This window comes from Pavona decussata, unplaced genomic scaffold (genome assembly GCF_977016875.1).
Source record: "Pavona decussata unplaced genomic scaffold, jaPavDecu1.1 SCAFFOLD_3, whole genome shotgun sequence".
Taxonomy (NCBI): Eukaryota; Metazoa; Cnidaria; class Anthozoa; order Scleractinia; family Agariciidae; genus Pavona; species Pavona decussata.
The window spans coordinates 313,595-334,548 of record NW_028145427.1 but is presented as its reverse complement, the minus strand read 5'-3'; the positions used below and the strand labels follow the sequence as shown (position 1 = coordinate 334,548).

At 37.5% G+C, this 20,954-nt stretch overlaps 1 protein-coding gene and 1 long non-coding RNA gene across 2 annotated transcripts in view; both read left to right on the top strand.

Annotated features, from left to right (window-relative positions):
* The window catches only part of LOC146489735 (uncharacterized), a 213,204-nt gene that overhangs the window by 34,647 nt on the left and 157,603 nt on the right, over nucleotides 1-20,954 (top strand). The gene's annotated exons all lie outside the window — the stretch shown is intronic.
* LOC146489742 (Golgi apparatus protein 1-like) overlaps nucleotides 4,689-20,954 on the top strand; it is a 31,984-nt gene continuing 15,718 nt past the window's right edge. Inside the window, exons 1-17 of the mRNA XM_085092926.1 lie at nucleotides 4,689-4,886; nucleotides 5,018-5,104; nucleotides 7,344-7,537; nucleotides 8,383-8,412; nucleotides 9,094-9,183; nucleotides 9,367-9,576; nucleotides 10,478-10,723; nucleotides 12,024-12,074; nucleotides 12,946-13,081; nucleotides 14,116-14,342; nucleotides 15,021-15,148; nucleotides 15,727-15,828; nucleotides 16,605-16,749; nucleotides 17,985-18,122; nucleotides 18,426-18,512; nucleotides 18,709-18,882; nucleotides 19,657-19,745. Coding sequence (XP_084949052.1) covers nucleotides 4,691-4,886; nucleotides 5,018-5,104; nucleotides 7,344-7,537; nucleotides 8,383-8,412; nucleotides 9,094-9,183; nucleotides 9,367-9,576; nucleotides 10,478-10,723; nucleotides 12,024-12,074; nucleotides 12,946-13,081; nucleotides 14,116-14,342; nucleotides 15,021-15,148; nucleotides 15,727-15,828; nucleotides 16,605-16,749; nucleotides 17,985-18,122; nucleotides 18,426-18,512; nucleotides 18,709-18,882; nucleotides 19,657-19,745 — 2,330 coding nt within the window. The 5' untranslated portion in view covers nucleotides 4,689-4,690. The remainder of the gene's footprint in view (nucleotides 4,887-5,017; nucleotides 5,105-7,343; nucleotides 7,538-8,382; nucleotides 8,413-9,093; nucleotides 9,184-9,366; nucleotides 9,577-10,477; nucleotides 10,724-12,023; nucleotides 12,075-12,945; nucleotides 13,082-14,115; nucleotides 14,343-15,020; nucleotides 15,149-15,726; nucleotides 15,829-16,604; nucleotides 16,750-17,984; nucleotides 18,123-18,425; nucleotides 18,513-18,708; nucleotides 18,883-19,656; nucleotides 19,746-20,954) is intronic.

The window sequence follows — 20,954 nt, the reverse complement described above, 5'->3', positions numbered from 1 at the left end:
GCATATAAAGCTGTCATACTCGAGTTTGCCATCTCTTAGACCTACGCAAGGTTCCACACTGTCTGTTCACCAGGCTGGCGGTGCGGCTACCTCAAGGTTATTTCAAAGGTTCGTAGGGCTACTTCAGTATACGAAAATCACGTAGGAAATTCCATTTACCGCCAGACTGGAGAATAGAAAGTTCGGAACCTTCTGTAGGTTTGGAGGCTTTTTAAGGAGATAGCTAACTCGAGCTACAAATCCCAGACAAAATGACGATTGATAACATCGTTAAAGCGTTGATTGCAGCGCCTGGACTTGGACTGATCAAGGAGCGGTGATGGTTTGAAATTGAGAGGTTCATCTTCGGCGTCTGCTTAGTAGTACTCTTTTCTTTCACTTCGCATTGTTTGTATCGGTGAATACCAGTTACTCTCCTGGAGGGTATCTAATTGTTTGCTATTACGAGTCATTCTCATTGAGTCTATCGTTCACTCTCAACAATGCGATACCAACTAAACGGCAACGGGGATGTAGCGCTGCAAGTCTGGTGATGTGAGGGGTCCCTATGTATTATCATAAGTGAGAGTCGAATGGCATGCTTTCTCAAAGTTTGTCAAGTTGGATTTTAGTGGCGCAACAGTTGCAACTCCGCACATATATTTGTAAGGGGAAAATTATTACGGATCGGCAACGGGACCCTCGTCAGTCGCCACGGATTTCTTGAGGATTTGGCTTAAAAACCCTTTGAAAATAACCATCACCGATCCCTTGAGTTGTAAGTAGATTTGCTGGATTTGGCTTGAAAACCGAGGGGTATGAGGGGACATTGTCGAAAGCTCATTCCCAAGCCGGTTGAAAAAGCGTTTCCGCGTTAATCGTTTGTCATAGTGACTGCAGTTGAATTGATCGAATTCCACTGAGGGGTAAAGTGAACACATATCATCATGACATTGGCAACTGCATGATGAAGTCGGTGCAAGCCGGCCACAACTGTCTTCCTACCCTTGCTGGCTGTTCGCATTTCTTCACCCTGTCTACAATCGAGTGCGCTTTTAGTGTAAGCCAAGACCCCTCACTCTTCTTAGCTGTAAGATTAACAATTTTGATTAAAGATGTCGGCCCCTGAGAATTAGTAACTATCATAGCACAAATTTTCTGCCTTAAGAACCGTATCAAACCCGGTATTAATTAGGGAGTTTAAGAAACTACTACGGCCACGGCAAGGAGAACGTCACAAAATAAGCGGATTTAATGAGAAAAACAAAGGCTCTGCACGTGCGTTATAAATCTTGTTACATTTCTTCGCTGCCTCCGCCAAACGACAACGTGAAATGACCAAATTCAAGGTTTTGTGGAGAACGTGAGTACATGACGGTAAATTTTTCATTCTCTTTCTCAACTTGAACGCCGTTTCCATCTATAAAATCACCTATTTTGTTACTGAATAGTTCAGCCGCATTCTACAAGTTGAACGAATTGGAATAATCACGAAGTTATACAAGTAACGCGAACTTATATTTTCAAGTGACGTTTTCGTTGGTTTTGCCGGTTGTGGTTTCTTAAAGTCCCTAATACCGCCAGCTACGCAGGCTGTCAAGCTGAAAGTAAAATATATCTTACTAAAATATCAAATATGTGAACTGTGAATGAGAGATAGTTAATCATGAAACAGCATGATAGAAAACTTTTTTTTTTAGTGTCATAGTTATTTAGCTTGGTGCAACCTAACTGGGGACACTGCGCAAAGTAATCCACTAACACAGTAAACTCGCTTAATTAACCGCCGTTGCAAAGGAGACATGGCAATTCGCACGGAATTAAACAAATACGAACCAGTATTTTCGGCCCACACGGAAACGTAGCATGAAAACAGCGTTCGGCTCCTCTTCAGCCAACAAATCTTTTACGGATGTAAATAGTCTTTCACTAGAGGTGCTCTGTTTGCGCCAGCGGCTTCTTACATGTAATACAAAAAGAAAGGTCCTGCAGGTTCGAGATTGGGCCGCCATATGTAACTACAATCTCCCGTGAAGACGCTACTTTTGGTTAAAAATACCAGACTCGTTCTGTTTACTTTGGGTTTGACTGAAATAGGCTACTAAAATGGAATCGGAAACAAGACAGGAATAAGTGATTCTGCGTCGGAATTACTTAAATCTGAGTATCAGTATGAGTGATATTCACAAAGCTACGGACCTGGGCCAAATTATTGCCGAATCCACCGGGGATTATAGTCCGTCTGCATTCAGGCTACTCAGGACAACGAAGACCTTACTTTAAAATTTTTTAATACGTACCTCACATTAGGATTGGAGTAGTACCTACCAGACGTTTTTGATTCGTTAAACCCATCGATGAGCATCAAAGATGGATGAAAATATTAATGATCTTGCTTGAAACACAAGCCTAATATTATTTTAGATCTGACCTCAGCTCTTCCAAGTTTGCCGTTTTTCGAACCAAACGTACTGGGGCGGATCTGAAAAAATTGAAAAAAAAAAAATAATAATAATTAAAATAATAATAACAAACGGGCTGGACATCGACCCATAGCAATGTTACGTTTCCGGTGAGTATGACAGCACCTGAAACGAGTCTGCAAGCAGGGAGGTCAACAAAAGTTGAACGGACGTTGGGCAAATGTTGGATGAACAGCGGAGCTGAGTGTTCAAACGGCTTCAACGCCATTCAACATTTGAAACATTTTCAAGAGCAAACAGAATGTTGAATCAATGTTATATGAAAGTTTAAACCGATTTAAATTTGATTCAACAAGCTTTCAACATTTTTGACACTTTCAACAATGTTGAACGACCTGTTCAAACACCCGCGACATTTGGTTCAACAAATTGTTGAACAGATGTTGAATGAAATGTTGAAACCGTTTAAACTGGCCTTTAATAATTAATAAGCCTGGTAAGGAGGGGGGGAATCAAGTACGCGGCTACCGAACCGCGGCGTGCCCCAGTACTAGTGTAAGGCTCGGCATAGTTATGGCCTCAGTGCTACCCTCGGTTTCGCTCTAGATCTCGCGCCAATTCTTCTTTCCTTTCCCCTTCACGCCAGCGCCCAATCTCGTCCCCAGAGCCCACGCGTGTTTTAGACCAGCGCAGGCCACATGTAACGATGTAACACACCAGCCACGAAACCACGAGTATTACCTCCTTAGTGCTGACCAAAAGGAACGAAGACTCTGGGAACGAGATTTGCCTGCCACGTAGTGCACTAGCATAATAAGCGGAAACGCAACACGTGAGAAAAGGGCCTGACATCAGTATAAGCGCAAGCAGAAGTATTAGGATTAAAACTTCCTTTTTCTTATAAATGCTTCCGCTCACACCCCTTTGTGATTGAAGCTGATGCTTAAAGGGGCGTCAGCTCTGATCATGTCACTAGCTTAATAATTTTGAAAACCAAACTTCAAAACTCTTTTGTTTGATAATATGTATTGCGAGGCATTTTTTTTTACCGCATTTATTCTATCTTCGTTGTAGCATGTTTGCTTAAGATTTAGATTTATTATTAGAAAGGGCATCAGAAGTCTGTGAGAAGACTTGCCCTCTGCATGGGGCCACGCATCCGGCGTCTCATAGTTGATACTTTAGAAATCGAAATTTAGTACTTCCGCGAGCTCGAAGCAGGGTGTAGTTGGTCTTGCGCAAGACCGTGGGTTTAATTTGTGCAGCTATTAAAACACAACACGCCTGGAATAAACGTTCGAAGCCCGCTGCCAGAGCTATCCAAAATTCCACTTGGATTTTCAGATTGTCGCGACTTTTTTTGGCGGCTTTTTTCGCGACTTGTCAGCTGCCCGTCACTGAGGGATCAAAATGGCGTTACCATGCCAACTGAGCCCTGTTTGCAACCGTGTAGGAACTAATTATAAGAGATTTAGACTCTGACAGGGTGAACTAATGAATTGCCTTGGCATCACTGTGCGTAAGCAAAATTAACTGTTTAAACACAGGCAGCGCAACCAATCGATAACACGAAAGCCACGCAGTTAATTTCCATTTTTGGACTTTGTTTGAGAAGAAGAAGGAAGCCTCCCTCGAGCTTCTGTAGGGAAACACTGAAGCTAAAACTAAAACTCTCTTAAATGGCGAGAAATACATGTGGGAGAAATTAAAGAAGATGCAAAAGGAAGACCACTTTCCTCAGGGTTATTATGTGGGATGGAGGTTTTGTTAATTTCCCTTGCCGGGGATACTATCGGAACCAGGTGAAAATATATACATGTAGATCTCGCAAGGTAAAGCCATTTTGCACGGGTTGTGTCGCTGATCCCGCACGGGGAGCTAACAAGTCGCGAAAAAAGCAGCGAAGTTCTGAATGAGAAGTGCAATTTTGGATGGCGCGCCCTCCGTGCATGCACTGGGGAGCATCCGGCATTCTTCACAATTGTGCCAGCGTGGCTAATTATTCAATGTCTGATACTGGTAATTAATTACAATAACAATAAATTAACAAAAAAAATATCTGCCGTTTTTCTCTCTTCTGTAAGAAGATCGTGTGTGTACTTTATTCGAAAAAAAATCTCCAGTTTGAGAAAATTAAATCAACGTTTATTCTGAATAATCTGAAAAGACTTCGATTTTAGCATCGTTGTTTGAATCAATGGTGAAAAAATTACAGCGGTGAATAACAAGACGTATCGTCTTCCTATTGGCTGATTTACTTGTTTCCAGTCTACCGGTGCAGACGGCCCATGCCGAAAACTAAGATGGCGACGTTTCAAAGACTGGTAGTTTTGGGAATAATTGTTATATTCACAGGTTATTTTGTCAATTCTACACCTGCAAATATTCCAAGGAACGCTGTTAGCGATAAAGAAGATTCCGATGCAGATCATACGCAAAATGAAATAAAGAAATCCGTGGAACCGAGACAGGAAGAACAAACAAGTAAGATTACGGTTCATTCAATAGGCATCAAGTTAAATTCATTTATTTGGGACTTGCGGGCTGTGCTGAAGCTACATTGTTCTTACACTGGTTTCCTTACTAATGAAATCCTTTTTTATTTCTTTCATTAGGTGAAGAACAACATCAACAGAGATCAGTTGATTCGCGTGAAGAAAAAGAAGAAAGTCGCAGCGATGACAAAGTGGAAGAAAGTAAAGGTGACACACACGTTTATATTTCATGTATAACTGGTTAAGAAACGCTTTGTAAAAGAACATTGGATATTTTTTATCCTTCTTTCATTTGTCCTCGTTAAGATTATAGAGGCGAGCCATCTTCTAGTTCACCCAACAATTAAGCCTCTGGTACAGCTGTTTAATTTGTGCTGAATTTTCGTCGGTCGCGTGTTCTTACCTGTCAATCTATTGATATGCAAAACTATCCTTTCTTTAATTTCCAGCAATTTTTGCACCCGAAGGGTTTTCTAAATGTACGTTGTTCTTTGCGTTCACCGAGAATACAGTACGTCCTTTCTTTTCTCTGAATGGATTCGAAAGATTCACGTTCTTTTCGAAAACCAACATTGAATGAGCATCAAAGTGACGCTCATTATTTTTCAAATTTACACGTGTACCCAGTTGTCCTTGTGCAATAACTTGGGCTCAAAATTTTAAATTATAGTTATTTTTATGTTCGCTGGTTTTAAAGTGATTCTCGCTGGGGGGCCGGGGTTGAACACTTTATACAGACCACTGATTTCATTTAACAACTTATCAACCACAATTACACTCGTCAAAGTTGGCAAACAATACGTTACGCTACGTGCAGCATCTTCATACTCTTTCTTCTGGCTTTTTCCAAATGTATGGATGTATATAAAGGGTAAATATATTTTGCTCAATGGAGGAAGGATCGTTTTCCGTAAAGATGGTTACAGCTCAGAGAAACTTTTCCAATACAAAGTTGTAAACAGTTAACAATATCGTTCTTTTAAGCCATTATATTGAACATTCTAAAATTGGTTCAACAATGTTGGTTCGTTTAGCACCCCATGTTACATGTAGATGATGTCATGTTTGATCAACATTTTTGTTGTATGAATGCCAGAGTGCTGTTAAATGATGCTAAGCCATGCACCCAACATTGCTATTTTTAATAACTTATGTTGGAACCTGTAGACGAGGTTTTAGTTAAAATGAATTCTTCAACTATAGTGCTAAATTTATTTGGGGTCAGTTTTTCAAGGTCAGTTTTAAATAAGATATAGAAAAATTAAAGACAGGTTCAAAGTTTTATAATTTAAGCATAAAACACCTTCTCTTGAAGCCTTTTAAGTCCCAGCTAAACATAGATCTATACATGTAGCATTGTTGTATATAATAATGTTGAATGCGCAGCTAAACACCATTAAACATCACGCCAGTATCCATCCAGCAAAAAAATGTTGGTCAAACATCATCTATTATGGTTGCCAATTAACCTTAACATTGTTGACCCAACAAATGCTGTATATAACAGTATTTAACAATTAGATTATGAGCTCGAGATTTCTATCGCATGATAGCTGATGAGGGCGCAGCCCGAATCAGCTATCATGCATAGAAATTCGAGAGCGAATAATCTAATTGTTTTAGTATAAATCTACTAGTCGTTCAAAACTAAACAAGTAAATTAATTATATCCTCATTGCAGACACTTCGAAAACGCGACGAAGCGGCCGCCATTTTGTTGAAAACCGCTACTCACTATCTATCACAGAATAGATAGCGAGTAGCGTAGCCAATCAGAGAACTGCATTCGTGATAGAACTGTAGTAGATTTATACTAATATGGAATAGAAGAAAGATCCTCAAAGTTAGTACACAACTTAAGCAATTGCGAAAAGGCTTTCTTTTCAGGCTTTCTTTTTGCAATTGCCTAAGTTGTGTACTAACTGCGAGGATCTTCTATTTAATCTTTCATCCGCACTTCAAAATATATGTTTCATATATTCATATTCATAACAGTGTTAGTAGGTCCAGCTTCAGACATAACTACCAATGTCAGGCATACATTTCAGTCAAAGGCCTCAATATGAAGAATCAGCTGATGACTTTGAGCCATTGTCAAACCCAATGCTTGGCTGCTTCTTCAGATTGCTTTGGTTCAAACAGATATAAAAAACAAAATCATTTAAACTTCACTTCACTGTTTTAGTTTGTAGGATAATTTGATAGGTTAACATTATTCTTTGACTTGAACCTCAAGTTAAAAGATATAAACCACGAAACGTTTTTCACATGATAATGAGTCTGCATACAAAACAGACCTAAATTTGGAACAATTTAGATTTCCCAGCCTACGCATAATCTTGACAAAATTACTCCCTTTTTGTTCAAGAAGTTTTTTCATTGCTTTTCTGAATTCAAAACATTGTGTGGTTTCATCTTCATTATTAATACCTATGTTTCTTTTTAGCCCATAATGAAGTTAAAAGTCATCAAGAGAGAAAAGATGAGAGAAAAGATGATTCCCAGAAGATCAGATTTGCGGGTCGTCAGAGATTGGCAGATGACCAGTCCAAATGCGCTGATGATATAGCACGTCTTTGTCCTAAAATTCCAAGAGGAAACAATGTTGCTCTTCTTGTCTGTTTACAGGAGCAAGCCAAGGTACATGTACATGTATGATTAGTTACTATATAACAGCTGGGAAAAAATTCTCGGTCGTCCAACAATTTTTCTGGAATGTCTAAGTAGATGTTGATTTTTTAAATGTGGTCAGATGTACAGTATGTTACGAAAAAATATGGTTAATACTGTATGTTATTGTTGTATGTCATTATAATACTGTAATATTAATGAAATAGTTGTTATATTATTATCACTCAATCATTCACTCCCTCATCTTCATTGCCCCCTTGACCCATATGTACAGTAATTATGATTATAATCAACTACCAACTGGTATTATTATTTACCGTAAATACAATCATTCAAATTTTAAAATTACATAATTTTAAAAGACAATTATTATATAACTAGCAATAGTTTGCACCATGTGGTCTGATTATTTGACAATATCTGTGCCCTGTGGTAACCGCACTATCTGTAGCAAGTATGAGTTGTAAGATTGAGCGAGATATTTTTTTTTGTCATGATGTTTATGAAATTTTATTTTCCTATTCTTTTAGAGCGGATGATTCTCTAAATGAAAGGTGTATATGTTGTAGGTTAAAATGAATCCCAGGTTAAAATGATTTCAACCTAGGTTGATTTGTATTTTCCTTTGTATCAGATGTAAATTACTCAACCTTAAAAACATATATGCAATGATGCCAGTAAAGGTAAATATTATTGTTTAATCAATGCCTCTGAGATGGTCCACTCAGGAGACCATAATTTGAACATAAAACAGTAACTGTAGTAAACATACTTTGGTAATTACTTTTAGTTTGAAGATCAACAAACAGCTTGTGATAAATAATTTAGCTTATTACTCTTGTGAATTCTTGCAGGAAGATGATTTGACCACAGAATGCCACCATGTAAGTTGGAAAAGTTTAAAGTGGAAAAATTGTATTTAACAGGTTACAATGTACATATATCTTTAGCTAACGGTCCTTAAATGATGCCATATTTCATGCTTGTTACTACAAACTTACTGTAATCATTTTTAAGGCCACCTTAATATTTTTTCAACAATACATGTTTATCAGTTGTGATGTGCTGATTCAGAATTTGTCAAATGAATGTAGTTTGCTCCTTTGAGTGCTCAGGATTTGTTAAATGTTTGTTATTAGTTTTCAATGTGTATGCGCTTTTAGGGAGTGTAGCATCAAGCACCAAGCTACAGTTATGTTACTAGAACTTAATTAGGATGGTCCTCCAGAGGTGATTTAGAATTTACAAGAGCTGGTTTTTGTAGAGGGAGGAAACCTTGAGAACCCTGAGAGAAAAACCCTCAGAGTGGGAATGAGAACCAACAACAAACTCAATCCACATTATGGCGTCAATGCTGGGAATTGAAACCAAGCTATATCAGTGGGAGGCGAGTGCTCTCATCACTGTGCCATCCCAGATTCCCTACATCCCTGCCCCCTGTTAAGTTAGACAACTCACTCTCATGCTTTGTTACTGACAGACAAATTAGCCCCACATCACTAACAACTTGCTAATTGAGTACAGTTTTAAACAGTAACAATTCCACAACATTCTACTATTTTCAGATGCTTTGGGAATACAAACGGACATTTTCAAAAGATAAAGACTTTGAAAAAGCAGTGTCAGAGAGATTTTGCGTAACTGATTTGAATCTGGTAAGTGGCCATTTTAAGAAGTTGTTATAATTATTTTTAGTGACTGACAGAGGCTTGTGCAGCATTCATTTTATGCACTAACCTCTTACCCAACTGTGCAAAATCTTAATGAAAGCCCTGAAGTACACCAGCACTTGCTAAATGTACAATGACCTGTTTTTCCTTTTCAATAATTCTTTCTAGCTACCTGACTGCAAACGTGAAGGAAAGGTTATTGCATGTTTGTTGGAGCACCGACAGAATTTAACAGTACCTTCCTGCAAACACATGATGACTAGGATGCAAGCTATTTTTTTCAGCGACCACCGTCTGATTGAAAACTTCTTAGAAGATTGTTCTGCAGATGTGAATAAATACAGCTGTGGTCGTATTCCAATGGAGGATGATGAAGAGGTAAACTTGAGTTCCCTTTTTGTCCAAATCAGTGTTGTGAAAATCCTTCACATTCAACTCTTTTATACCCTTTGATGCAATTTGCAATGCGAATTCCAAGGCTGAGTAAATTACTTGAAGTGTTTGAAATAGAATGGAAAGAAATCTTAAGACTGATTTAAAAATAGTGAAAAGAAAATGATGATGATCATTAATACATAAAATATTGTATTATCATAATAATATTAATTTATTTACTGATTATAATAATATCATTGTAATATTGAAGAGATATAGTGCCAAATCATGAGCTGCCTGTAGGTGCCCAGGAGACACACCTGTCGTGCAGATCTACATTCTGACAAAACTAAGTACCTGGTAGAAACATTTTGGAGACTGGATTTTAAAGGAGTCCCATTGGCAAAAGTTTTCTGGGCTTAAAACACCAACAATTTACTGTTTACAGGATGTCAATTACAGTCTTCAATTTGTGGAAACTAAATTTAAATACACAACTGGTGCATATGTTGTGGTTTAATTTTTGGTTTATTTTTTTAACTGGTTAATTTTTTTACAAACAACCTTATTCAAAAGCATTTCTTTCCTTCTAAAATGTGATGTTGCAAACATCTTTGGAGGGCAGTTTAACTTGGGGCATGGCAACTGTCTGTTGGTTGGAACTGACCTCACATGAAAAGAAAAATGTGGTGTCCCAAGCAGGAATCCAACCCAAAAAGTTGATTCAAGTCGTGTTACACAGTGTTAGACCGTGAAATGTTTATTTGTTCAGACATCTACAGTATTTGTATTAAGGCTTTCCTAGCTGAGAAATACTTCAGTCTGTTACTGATGTAGCGGAAATTAAAAGCCTAGATTCTAGTTTGATGATTGGGATAATTAATGTGGTTTGCTCCTTTTGCAGGATGTCCACTCTCAAAATGAAGTACTTGAATGCCTCGAGGAACATCAAGAAGAACTCTCCCAGCAGTGCCAGAAGCAAATATACCGACTTGCTGAACTTTCATCAGATGACTACCATCTTGATCGTCCCTTGTTCTATGCTTGCAAAGACGACAGGGAGAGGTTTTGTGAACAGGTTCCGTCAGGCGAGGGCAGAGTGTACAAATGCTTGAAGAAACACAAGGGAGAAGAAACAATGAGTGATGAGGTATACTGATATTTTGAAAAATTGAAGTACAGGAGGGGTTCATACGCGTCTTGAAAACCCTTGAACTTAGGGGTCAGTTATGAAAAGACAGTTTAGACGGTGTTTAACACAACCACAATCTAAGCCATTTTCAATTTTGCCAACAATCATATCTAAACATTGTCTGCTGCTTACAGTAATAAGAAGGCTTGCATCCCAGACTGGAAAACTAATTAAACCTCTTATGAACAGATTTGGAGGCCCATTGATTGTCTTAAGCCACAGCTTAAGTTAGACTCTGTTTAAATAACTGGCCCTACATGTAGGTGTCTTGTTTTGGGGCCTTGAAAATACTTGAAAATACTGGAAAAGTACTGGCAAAAAAATTAAAAATCACAACACTGTTAAATTTACTTTAGTAACCGCTTTTAAAGTATAGATACAAATGTTGTTGTAGCCTGCTCTAGTTCATAGCATATAAACATCCCAAATGCATGAATGGTGGACTAAAGGAAAAATTAAATTAAATGCTGTTTAAATGATAACTTTTGTTGCTCAAGGCTTGCACCACCTCTTTGCTCAGAAAGTAGGTTCATGACAAATATTTTCCTTGGTTTCATACAAACTCTGATAGAAAAGTCCTTAAACTTTCGGAGTACAGTACATGTTGGGTCCTGGAAAGTCCTTGAAAAGAACTTGAATTTTTGGCTAAAAAAAGTGTACGAAGGCTGGAATTATTCACATGTTCACTTGTGCCACCAGCTAATGCAGTCTGCATCAGATGTCTCATGTCTTCACCCTAGGCTCTTCCTTTTATTATTTTTTTACTTGGTATTGGTGCAAGGCACAAAGCAAGGAGAGTGCTTTACATGATCATGGAAAGCATTGTGTAAAATTAATTTGATCTAAATTGTGTGTTCTGGCCCCTGTTAAAGAATCAATGTGATTGAATCCACTAATCCAAATATTTGTATACACTTTGCACGTACTGTAGGTTTGTTTAACAATAGCAATTTAGAATTACGTTTACGGCAAATGGCGAACTGCAGAAATGGCCATTTTATTCTATGTTTGCTACTCGCTGTTTCATTTTCTCAGTAAAATTGAGTAGTTTTGTGTAAACATCAAAGGTTAAGAGTAATTATTATTCTGCATTATTTTCATCTGTGTAAAGCGTACTCATATTTTCAAGAAAACGTGAACAGGAATCTCAAGTTTGCCGTTTGTTGTAAATGCAGTTCTAAATTCTAATTTGTTGCAGTATCTGCTATAAAATGTATTTTGAATGTTTTTTTTATTCTCGGCATTGTTGCTATTATAGTGTAGGGATAAGTTGACAGAAAGACAGAAGTTGGAGGCCAAGGATCCTCAGGTAAGACATGATAAGAGGTTAAAGTCCTTGGCAGGGAGGGGTGGGGGTACTTCCACATATAAGCTATACGGGTATGTACCACTGTGAAGGGTATGGTTTTCAAGCAGTTTAGTCTGGGATAGGGTATAGAAACCAGAGAGTCTTGTTCTAGAATAGGGTATCATTTTCCAGGGAACTGATCAATTGCTTGAATAATTTAGTCTAGGCTAGGTTTCTGGGGGAATTGACACTTAAAAAATGTGTTTTTGTTGTTGTTGTACATGTACGTGTAGAAGATTTTTTGTTTTGGCTGGACAGTGATAGTGACAAAATTTCTGGAAAATAGCAAGTCTGGTCCCGATGGAGTAGGGTGTTTGGTCTCTAGTCTAATATAGGCCATTTGCCTGGTGTCTAGTATAGGCCAGTTGATTGCCCCCCTCCCCCTCCCAAGTTAAAGTAAAGTAAAGTTGTGCATGAACTGCAGGTGGTCTGATCAAGAAACAAAAAGTGAGACTAGAGAAGGTAGCTGATCATCTCACCTATGAGTTGTTTTACTGACAGCCAGTTTGCTTACATCCTGGCCGCTAAAACATATACCTTTCTCATTCTTTACACGCTAACCGTGCCTGGTGAACTACATGTACCAAGCGGTCCAGTTGCAAAAGGATAATTTATACATTTTTGCCTTTCTTGTTCTTTAAACTATCATTGCAATTGGTGAGTTCCCAATCCTTGGAGCCAGTAATAACACATGCATGCAAGATGGTTAGTGAACTGACCTAAGATGTTAGCAAACTGCCTGTCAGCAATTAAACAACTTCTAGACAAAATAGGAGAGAAAGGTTACTTTCAAGGTTGACATGTGGACTGTGTTTTAATTTCTTTTCCCAAGGCCAACTATCCACTGATGAAAAACTGCATAAAGTTCTATCACCAGTACAAGGAAAAATATAACTGTGAAAGGGGAAACACAAGACACGGAGCCCTGGCAAGCATTCTTATTTGTCTGGAGAAAGCTATTCAAGATGGTAATGGCTATCAGTTATGTTGTGTTTTTATTCCTAATTTCCAGGTTTATCTATGGGAGTAAATGAGTTAATGCTTAAATTTTGTCATGATGGTAGATTAAAAAAAAAATGTTTTTTGCAAGTACACCTGGTCAGCTTTAGTTTTCAAGTGCTTTTATAAACCTTATTCCAAAATGGCTACCATTTTAATATTCTTTTGTTTGCATTTAAATTAGCCCTTCTTGCCTCGTTCAAGATAAAATATTCTTTTGATTTTTTATCTTAAAAACGAGGCAAGAAGGGCTAATTTGAATACCAACAAAAGAATGTTAAAATGGTAGCCATTTTGGAATAAGGTGTATGCTTCTAGTTTGTTTAATGATACTTTTATGATCTTTTGGAACAAATCTCAGTCCTTTAAAATGGAAATTGAACCCACAACATTAAAAAAAACTGGTCAGATGCCTTGACCTTCAAGGTACTGGGAGACTTATGACAAGCCTGCTTTGCGATCATTATTGTGGTAGCTTTGTTGCTGTGCCAGACAGGCGTCATAGGTGAATGTATTGAAAGACCTACAATCAAGGACAGTTAAGGGCCTTGTACAAATCTTACAAAGTATGCTATAAACTGCTAACTAAGTGTGACTGGCCGAAGAAGATTTGTTATCGATTATTTTATAATGCATTTTATCCGCCACACTTTCCCCCAGTACAGTGTTGAACATTGTGAGGGGGGCTAGGGCTCAGAAATGGAGAGTTCTCATTTGTATGTACCTTGTTTCCGTCGCATGCATAGTAAAACATCATAAATGTGAATTTGCCCCAATTTTGTTTCCTTGACTGTAGCTCACCACAAGTCTGGCAGCAGCACAGTGGTAACTTGCTGTGCATCTGACCAGTTTTTGGGAGGTCATAGGTTCAATTCCTACAAAGGGCTCATATTTTTGTGTTCCATACACATGAAGTTCTGACCATTGCATCTTGCTTGTTTCATAACCAGTCTTTCTTAAAAAAAAAAAAAACTCAGTTGCTCTTGTTCTTCACCAACTTCAGATCAAAAAGTGAGCGGCAAATGCCAGGCTGAGTTGTTTGATCTCAGGCAGCAGTTGATGGAAGATTACTCCATCAATCCCGAGATTGTTGCAAAGTGTGATGTGGAAATTCAGAAACACTGTCAAGGAGGGAAGGAAAGGGAAGGAAAGACTATTGACTGTTTGATGGAACTTGCTGAGGATAGTGAAGGCACTGACAAAAAGATAAGGCCAGACTGTTTTAAAGCTGTAAGTATCAATTAAATGAGGGGAATTTTCAAGTGGTGTATTGTCTTGTCAAAGTATCCATGGCCAATATAAAGCAAAAGGGATACATTTTCTTGTGTTATTACTGCACATGTAGGTGATTTTGTACCACTGAAGGTACCTATTCATTGATCAATCAATAGCCAATTAGGGGCCTTTGAACTGCCAGTAAATACTGTCTGTGAATTACCGCTAATTTGGAGACGGTATTTACCCGCAGTTGATCTCCATCTGCAGCACAGGCTATGGTAGCTAATCCAATGAAATCCCTGGAGTTGCTTTTTACAATGATCCAGTTTTGATAATACCATGTATTCAGTGTTCCAGATAAGAGAGGGGTCTTAGGTGAAAAAAACCTGAGAAAGCTTACATCTTGAACCAACAAAATCAATTGAATAGTAAACATAAGAAGATTTGGGGAGAACTAGAGCTATTGACCCCTCAAAATTCTTCATTGACACTCTCACTTTGAAATTTATCTTGAATGTTAGTAAGATATTTATTAGATCTCTCAGGTTAATCGGGTGTGCCGGAAAGGAAACTTTCATATTTTGCAGGGCGTACAGTGAAATACGGCCCGCAAAATTTACCAATCATACTGCATGTACTAACTGAGAGAGGTGATAAATATTGATATTGACTGGCTTGATCATGTTATAGATTGAAACGCTGCTGGAGGAGACAGGGGCCGGAAGTGATTACCGTATTGACCACACCCTGTACACTGCATGTGAACCTGTTGTCCAAACTGTGTGTAAAGATAAGGGCAAAAAGGAGGGAGACGTCATGTAAGTCTTAGAATGTACATGTACTAAAAATGGGTGCTCAATTTTAGCCATGTTGCAAAACTAACTGCCTTTAAAAATAGAGTCCCTTAAAATTTCTTGACTACATAACTAGGGTTGCGTTCAATTGACCCTATTCTGGAATAGGAATACATACATCGATGACAAGAAATCCCTCATAAGAGGTTTTAGGAGATACTGGAGCACAAAATGGCTCTTAAATCATGTCTCGGTGAATGTTTGCAGAAATGGGTTTCCAAATTACTTAGAAAGAGAAATTTAACAACCATTCCGCTTATTCCTATTCCAGAATACAGTCAATTGAACGCAACCTCATTTTCATAGCTACTCAAATGTTCCAGATTTTGCAATAAGTAAACTTTTGTTGCCGTCACTTACACGATGCCAACTAGGAATCAGGGGGTGTTATTGGATTACCCCTTTGGCACCTTATGGGAAACCAAAGTTTTTGGCTTCCAGTGGAAGTATGGTTGTCAATCATTGCTGTGGATGTTTAGAAAACAGGATTATATTTCTACCATGGTAGCTTTTGACAATTATTTTGAATTTATTTCAAACAGGGTCCTATCATGCCTGATGGAGAACCTTCACACTGATAACATGATACCAGAGTGTGAGAAGCAGTTGCTGCACTTGGAATTTTTCATTGCAAGAGACTTTAAGTATGAAGATAAAGTTGTTTTCTTACACCCTCCAGTGCACCTTTAGAAGTTTAGGAGGAGAGAATTCTGATACTAACTTTCATGTGTAAGAATACCGAAAAAAGAAAAAAGCACCTAATGAATGTCTGTTTTGAATCAATACCTTTCAATTGAAGTGGGGTTCACAAATTCAAAACTTGAAGCCATGTGAAATGGATGAAATATGACTACAGGGCTTTGTAAGGCTTGCCAACTTCATTGTGCTAAAGAGTGCTAAAATTCAAATTCGACTAAGTTTAAAATTGTGAGATCTCCATTCACAAAAATGCTAAATCTTGAGTGTTACATTGATCCCATAGATCCTGTTTTGGCCAGCAAGAGATGAAGCTTTGAATGCTTTGGTTAAAATAATGTGGTCTACCGTTTTGTGTGTTGTCTGTCTACACTGTAGATGAAATCCTAAGATGTGACCATGCAGGTTGAATTTGTATTCATGCGGCCTGCTCCAGTTGTTACATAGGGCAAGTAACTTTATTCAGCAGAGAAATCACTAGCTATCTATGTGTAGTAGATAAAATGTGCTCCTGCTAATATATTTTGTCTGCTGGGTAAAGTTATCCACTCTTTGAACAACTGTAGCCTCTACAACTCGATGGTGTTTTTTTCTAGCACTGTGAAAATTTAGTTCTTTTTGTCATTTCAGTGGTTTGAATACAATCTTTACAAGGTCTTTGCTAATGACGTGCACATTTTTATTTCTAAAAATAATTATTAATGGAACATTTATCATGTATTAGGCTTGATCCTGTACTACAGAAAGTCTGCAAAAATGATGCCCAAGCTGTTTGCCATGCCTCATCATTAGAGGATGACGATGCCTATCCCATCAGTTTAGTGATCTCATGTTTGTACAGGAATTCTGTCCTGGAGACACGAACTAAGGTTTGGACTAGCTTAACATACCAATTCTTCTTGTTCAGTGGTTTTGATGTGAAATCTTTCGATAGCAGTGCAATAAGATATTGGTCATTTAATTGACTGGAAGAGCAAACTATAGATTTTTTTGAAGGGCTGAGTGTGCATTATTTTGCTGAAAGGTCGACTGAAACTGTTTACTCTTTTACTGAAAATATACATGTAAAGTATCTGATTGTTTGTGTAGTGTCAATTTCCTATCATGGGTGGGCTTGTAGAATTTCATGAAATGGTCAATCTAGTTTTCCCCGGTAGTTCATCGGCATTGAAAACTAACTGCCAAGGTTAAGGGTCTAACTGTAACTAAGAGAAAATGTAAACATAAACCTTTGTCATTAATTACTCAACACCCCAAGTTTTGGTATTTTGGGCTTCCCATAACTGCACACCCTCCAGAGGTAAAGTTATCAGCCATCATACAGTGGTTAAAAATTGATAAATTCAACTGCTGTTTGGCAAGCTCAGACATTGGTCACAGAAAATAAGAGACATTCCTGATTGATTCAGCATAATGATTGTAATTTTCATTACAGCATTTGTTGTGGATATAATATCCCTTGTGATCTCTGACTGAAGTAAAGTGCACTTTAGGAGAAAAAAGGTTTCAGTTTCACTCTCAACATATTAAATAATCCCTGCCACTGATATTGAGGTCCAAAGGTGTAATCTGTCAGTATTTGAAGACTAATGGATAACGATAGAGTTATGCCCACTAACATCAGGAGGCAGTTCTAAATTTTGATGGCCTTTTTTGAGACAAATATTGAGTGTTGCAGTGGTTTCAGCTATCGAGCAGTTTTCAGTTGAGTGAACAGTAATTGCATGTTTCCTTGGGTTTTGCTCTTCTTCATGCTGTGATTGGTCAGCAATAACTCACTCCACTTTCTGCCCTGACTTGCTCACACACAGCACTGGTTAGGTATTTGTTTTGAGTTCCGATTAGTACATTGTGCTGTTTATATCTGTTCTGATTGCTTAATGTGATGGCCTTGGGTTTGGTTAAATTTGAACATTCAATGACAGATGAATACTACTCATAGTACAGGGTAAACACTGTCCCTGCCTTTAAGCAGCTTGTTGTTAGATAAAACTATAACCATCTTTCAAATGATTTATAAATTTGGATTAACATGAGATCACATTAAAGGCCTGAATTAACAAACATATTTATTATTTTGTCACATTCCCATAATTTCTGATAGGTTTCGGACAAATGTGCAGCTCATGTTCAACGTGTGATGCATCAAAGAGCAGTGGATGTACATCTGATGCCTGAAATTCAGATCGCTTGTGTGGAGGATCTTGGAAAGCACTGCAACGACCAAATTGGTAAAGGAGAGGTAATAGCATAGCTTTTTTTTATTAACAGTATATTTAAAAAGAAAAGTTAAAAGATAATTTTGCTTGAAATCAATAAATCTGAATTTGTGAAACTGCACTGTATGTCTTTCCTAATTTAATAGACACAACTCTCAAACCTGGCCTTTTTATTAATTTTAAGCTTCCCTTTCCATCATTTTCATTTGTTTTGTATTACCGTGTCTGGGTTAAAATTTTAACTTGCCGTGATACAGATCTATGTGAGGCTTGCTGCAATTACATGTAGCTTTTTTGTTAACAAGGCTGATTGTTTTCTTTTCTAGGAGATACAGTGTCTGCAGGAGAAGTTTGACGAACTAAGTGAGAAGTGCCAAAGTGCCATTTCTAATTTTACGGAGGAAGAAGGAGAGGTTTGTAACTTGTTGCCCTTGCACATGCAATCTTTCCTTATTATTATACCTACAGCCTGTACATGTACATTCTCATATGACATAAGGCACACTGTCCTGTCCCAAGATTTTATTTCCTGCATTGGATTTCTTTCAGGTTACAACTAAGAGGGATGGGTTTACTATACGGACAATAATTTTTCGTTCTTTTCTTCAGGATTACAAACTTGACACCACGTTAGTGCGTGCCTGCCACGGCATGGTGACAAAGTTCTGTGAAGATGTTATCGCTCAAGGGAACACTGAAGGAGTTCTGCCGTGTTTAGTTGAACACAAAAATGATCAAGGCATGGATGAGAAGTGTCATGCAGCCATTGAACACTGGCAACTTGTAAGTAGGAGAAGAATCTTATTAAAAAATTATTTATAACTTACATGTATGTACAGTAACCTTTTAAGCTGTAGGAGTATATTTAGTGTTTTACATACCAACTGGCAGATAGAGTCATGGCTTTCAATTTCCAGTATTTGGTAAAGACTTCTGTGAATTTTTGCCAGCAACATTGCCTGATAAAGATCTACTTCTCACACACCACTGGTAGCCATACCAAGCCGATCTCTGCAGCCTGACCCTTATTGTAAAACCAACAGAAAATGTGTATAACTTACACACAATAAAAATGGAAAAACTATCCACAATACAAGGTCTGTACATTGCATACTGACACAGTATACAAACTGAATTCTAAGGGTGGGTGGATGGAAAGGTCAATAATAGCAGATGCAACAAAAACTACTGCCTGCCTTAAGGTCACATGACCTATACCCAGTGGTGTGCGAGGAAAACATTTTCCACTTATTTTGTTCCACTCAGCTAGCGGGAAATTACCCTCATTGAAAAATAAAATAAAATTTTGATCTCCCACCCCTGTTGTTAGATGGTTCACCCCCCTACATGTAGCTTGCAACAACCTTTCTGCAGAATAAACTAACTATATGTGTTAAAGGGGGATGTTGCCTTCTCTTTTTGTGCCCTTAAACTCAGGCTGGAAGTCTCTGTAGCAGTGTGTTAATACCACACAACATTCATGATTATGTGTATGTGTGTTACTTATGCAAACATACATCTGGTCTTTATAAGTGTGTTTTCTGCTCTTCTCATTAGATCGAAATGAAAGATTTTAAGTTCTCTCCTGAATTTAAGAAAGCATGCCGAGACGATGCCAAAAAATATTGCAAGGATGTGAAAAACAAGTGAGTAACTTTACAACAAAGTGCTTTCAAATTGGGGTACCTGGGTTATTGGAAGTTTTCTAAGTTACAGGTCTTCACCTAACCTACAATGTATGTCTTAATGGGTTGATGAAAAAAAAGACTAATGATCAGTGGACTGTGATCTTGGGTGACTCCCAGTGCAAAGAAAATTGTGGGTCAATCCTTCTCATGTATTTGCAGCTGTAGTGGTGCCCAAGATTTGGAATGGGCTTCCAAAACAAATTAGGAACAAGGCAAATCTTAATCTTTTTAAGAAGCTTTTAGAGACACCATGATAAGCTTTTGCATCAAAATTAATGGCAGCTCGGGAAAAAATCCAAGCTCCAGATGAGATTTTAAAAACACATTACTTAGTATTTAATTAATGTGGGTACAATTAAACAATTATCTATAAGGTTATCTTAAGTTTTAATAATTACTTTACCTATCTGGATATCAGAGTTTAAGTATATTCTGTTTGATGTTCTTGTATAGCAAGTATTATGAGAATTTGATGAAAATATCATCTAACAGATGTCAAAATAAGTATTTTTTCTATCCAATCGCCAATCGCATATTGTTGTCTATCCCAAAGACTAGAATGGCTTCTTACGGCAACAGATCTGTCTCTGCCAACACACCAAGGGTTTGGAACTATTTACCAAGTTAATCATTAAAAAATGTTCCATTGTGGACTGTTCTAAATCTTTTCTTTTTGAGAGAATGTCTTTAGATTAGGGCTTTTATATAAAAGGACTGTAAAAAGCATTGAGACTTCATTATCATGTAAACTGCATTTTTTGAGAACCTATTTATTGTAAGTTATTATTATTATTATTATTATTATTATTATTATTATTATTGTTGTTGTTGTTGTTGTTGTTATTATTATTATTATTATTATCATTATTATTATTATTATTATTATTATTATTATTATTATTTGGAGTTTTCAAGTAAAATCAGGATAATCTTGATGAAGTTGGGATAGCTGGACAGTCTGTAAGCATGCTGTCAAGGTCCTTCATATCATGAGTTATAAAGTTATTTGTGGTCATTATCATCATTATCATCATCATCATCACCATCATCATTGCTCCATCTTCATCACATATCCTCATCATAAAGCTGTGCTTATCTTTGTCATTGCCAACACACTGTTATCATGTGTGGATCCTACACAACGTACTTGTACATGTAATAGTTGTT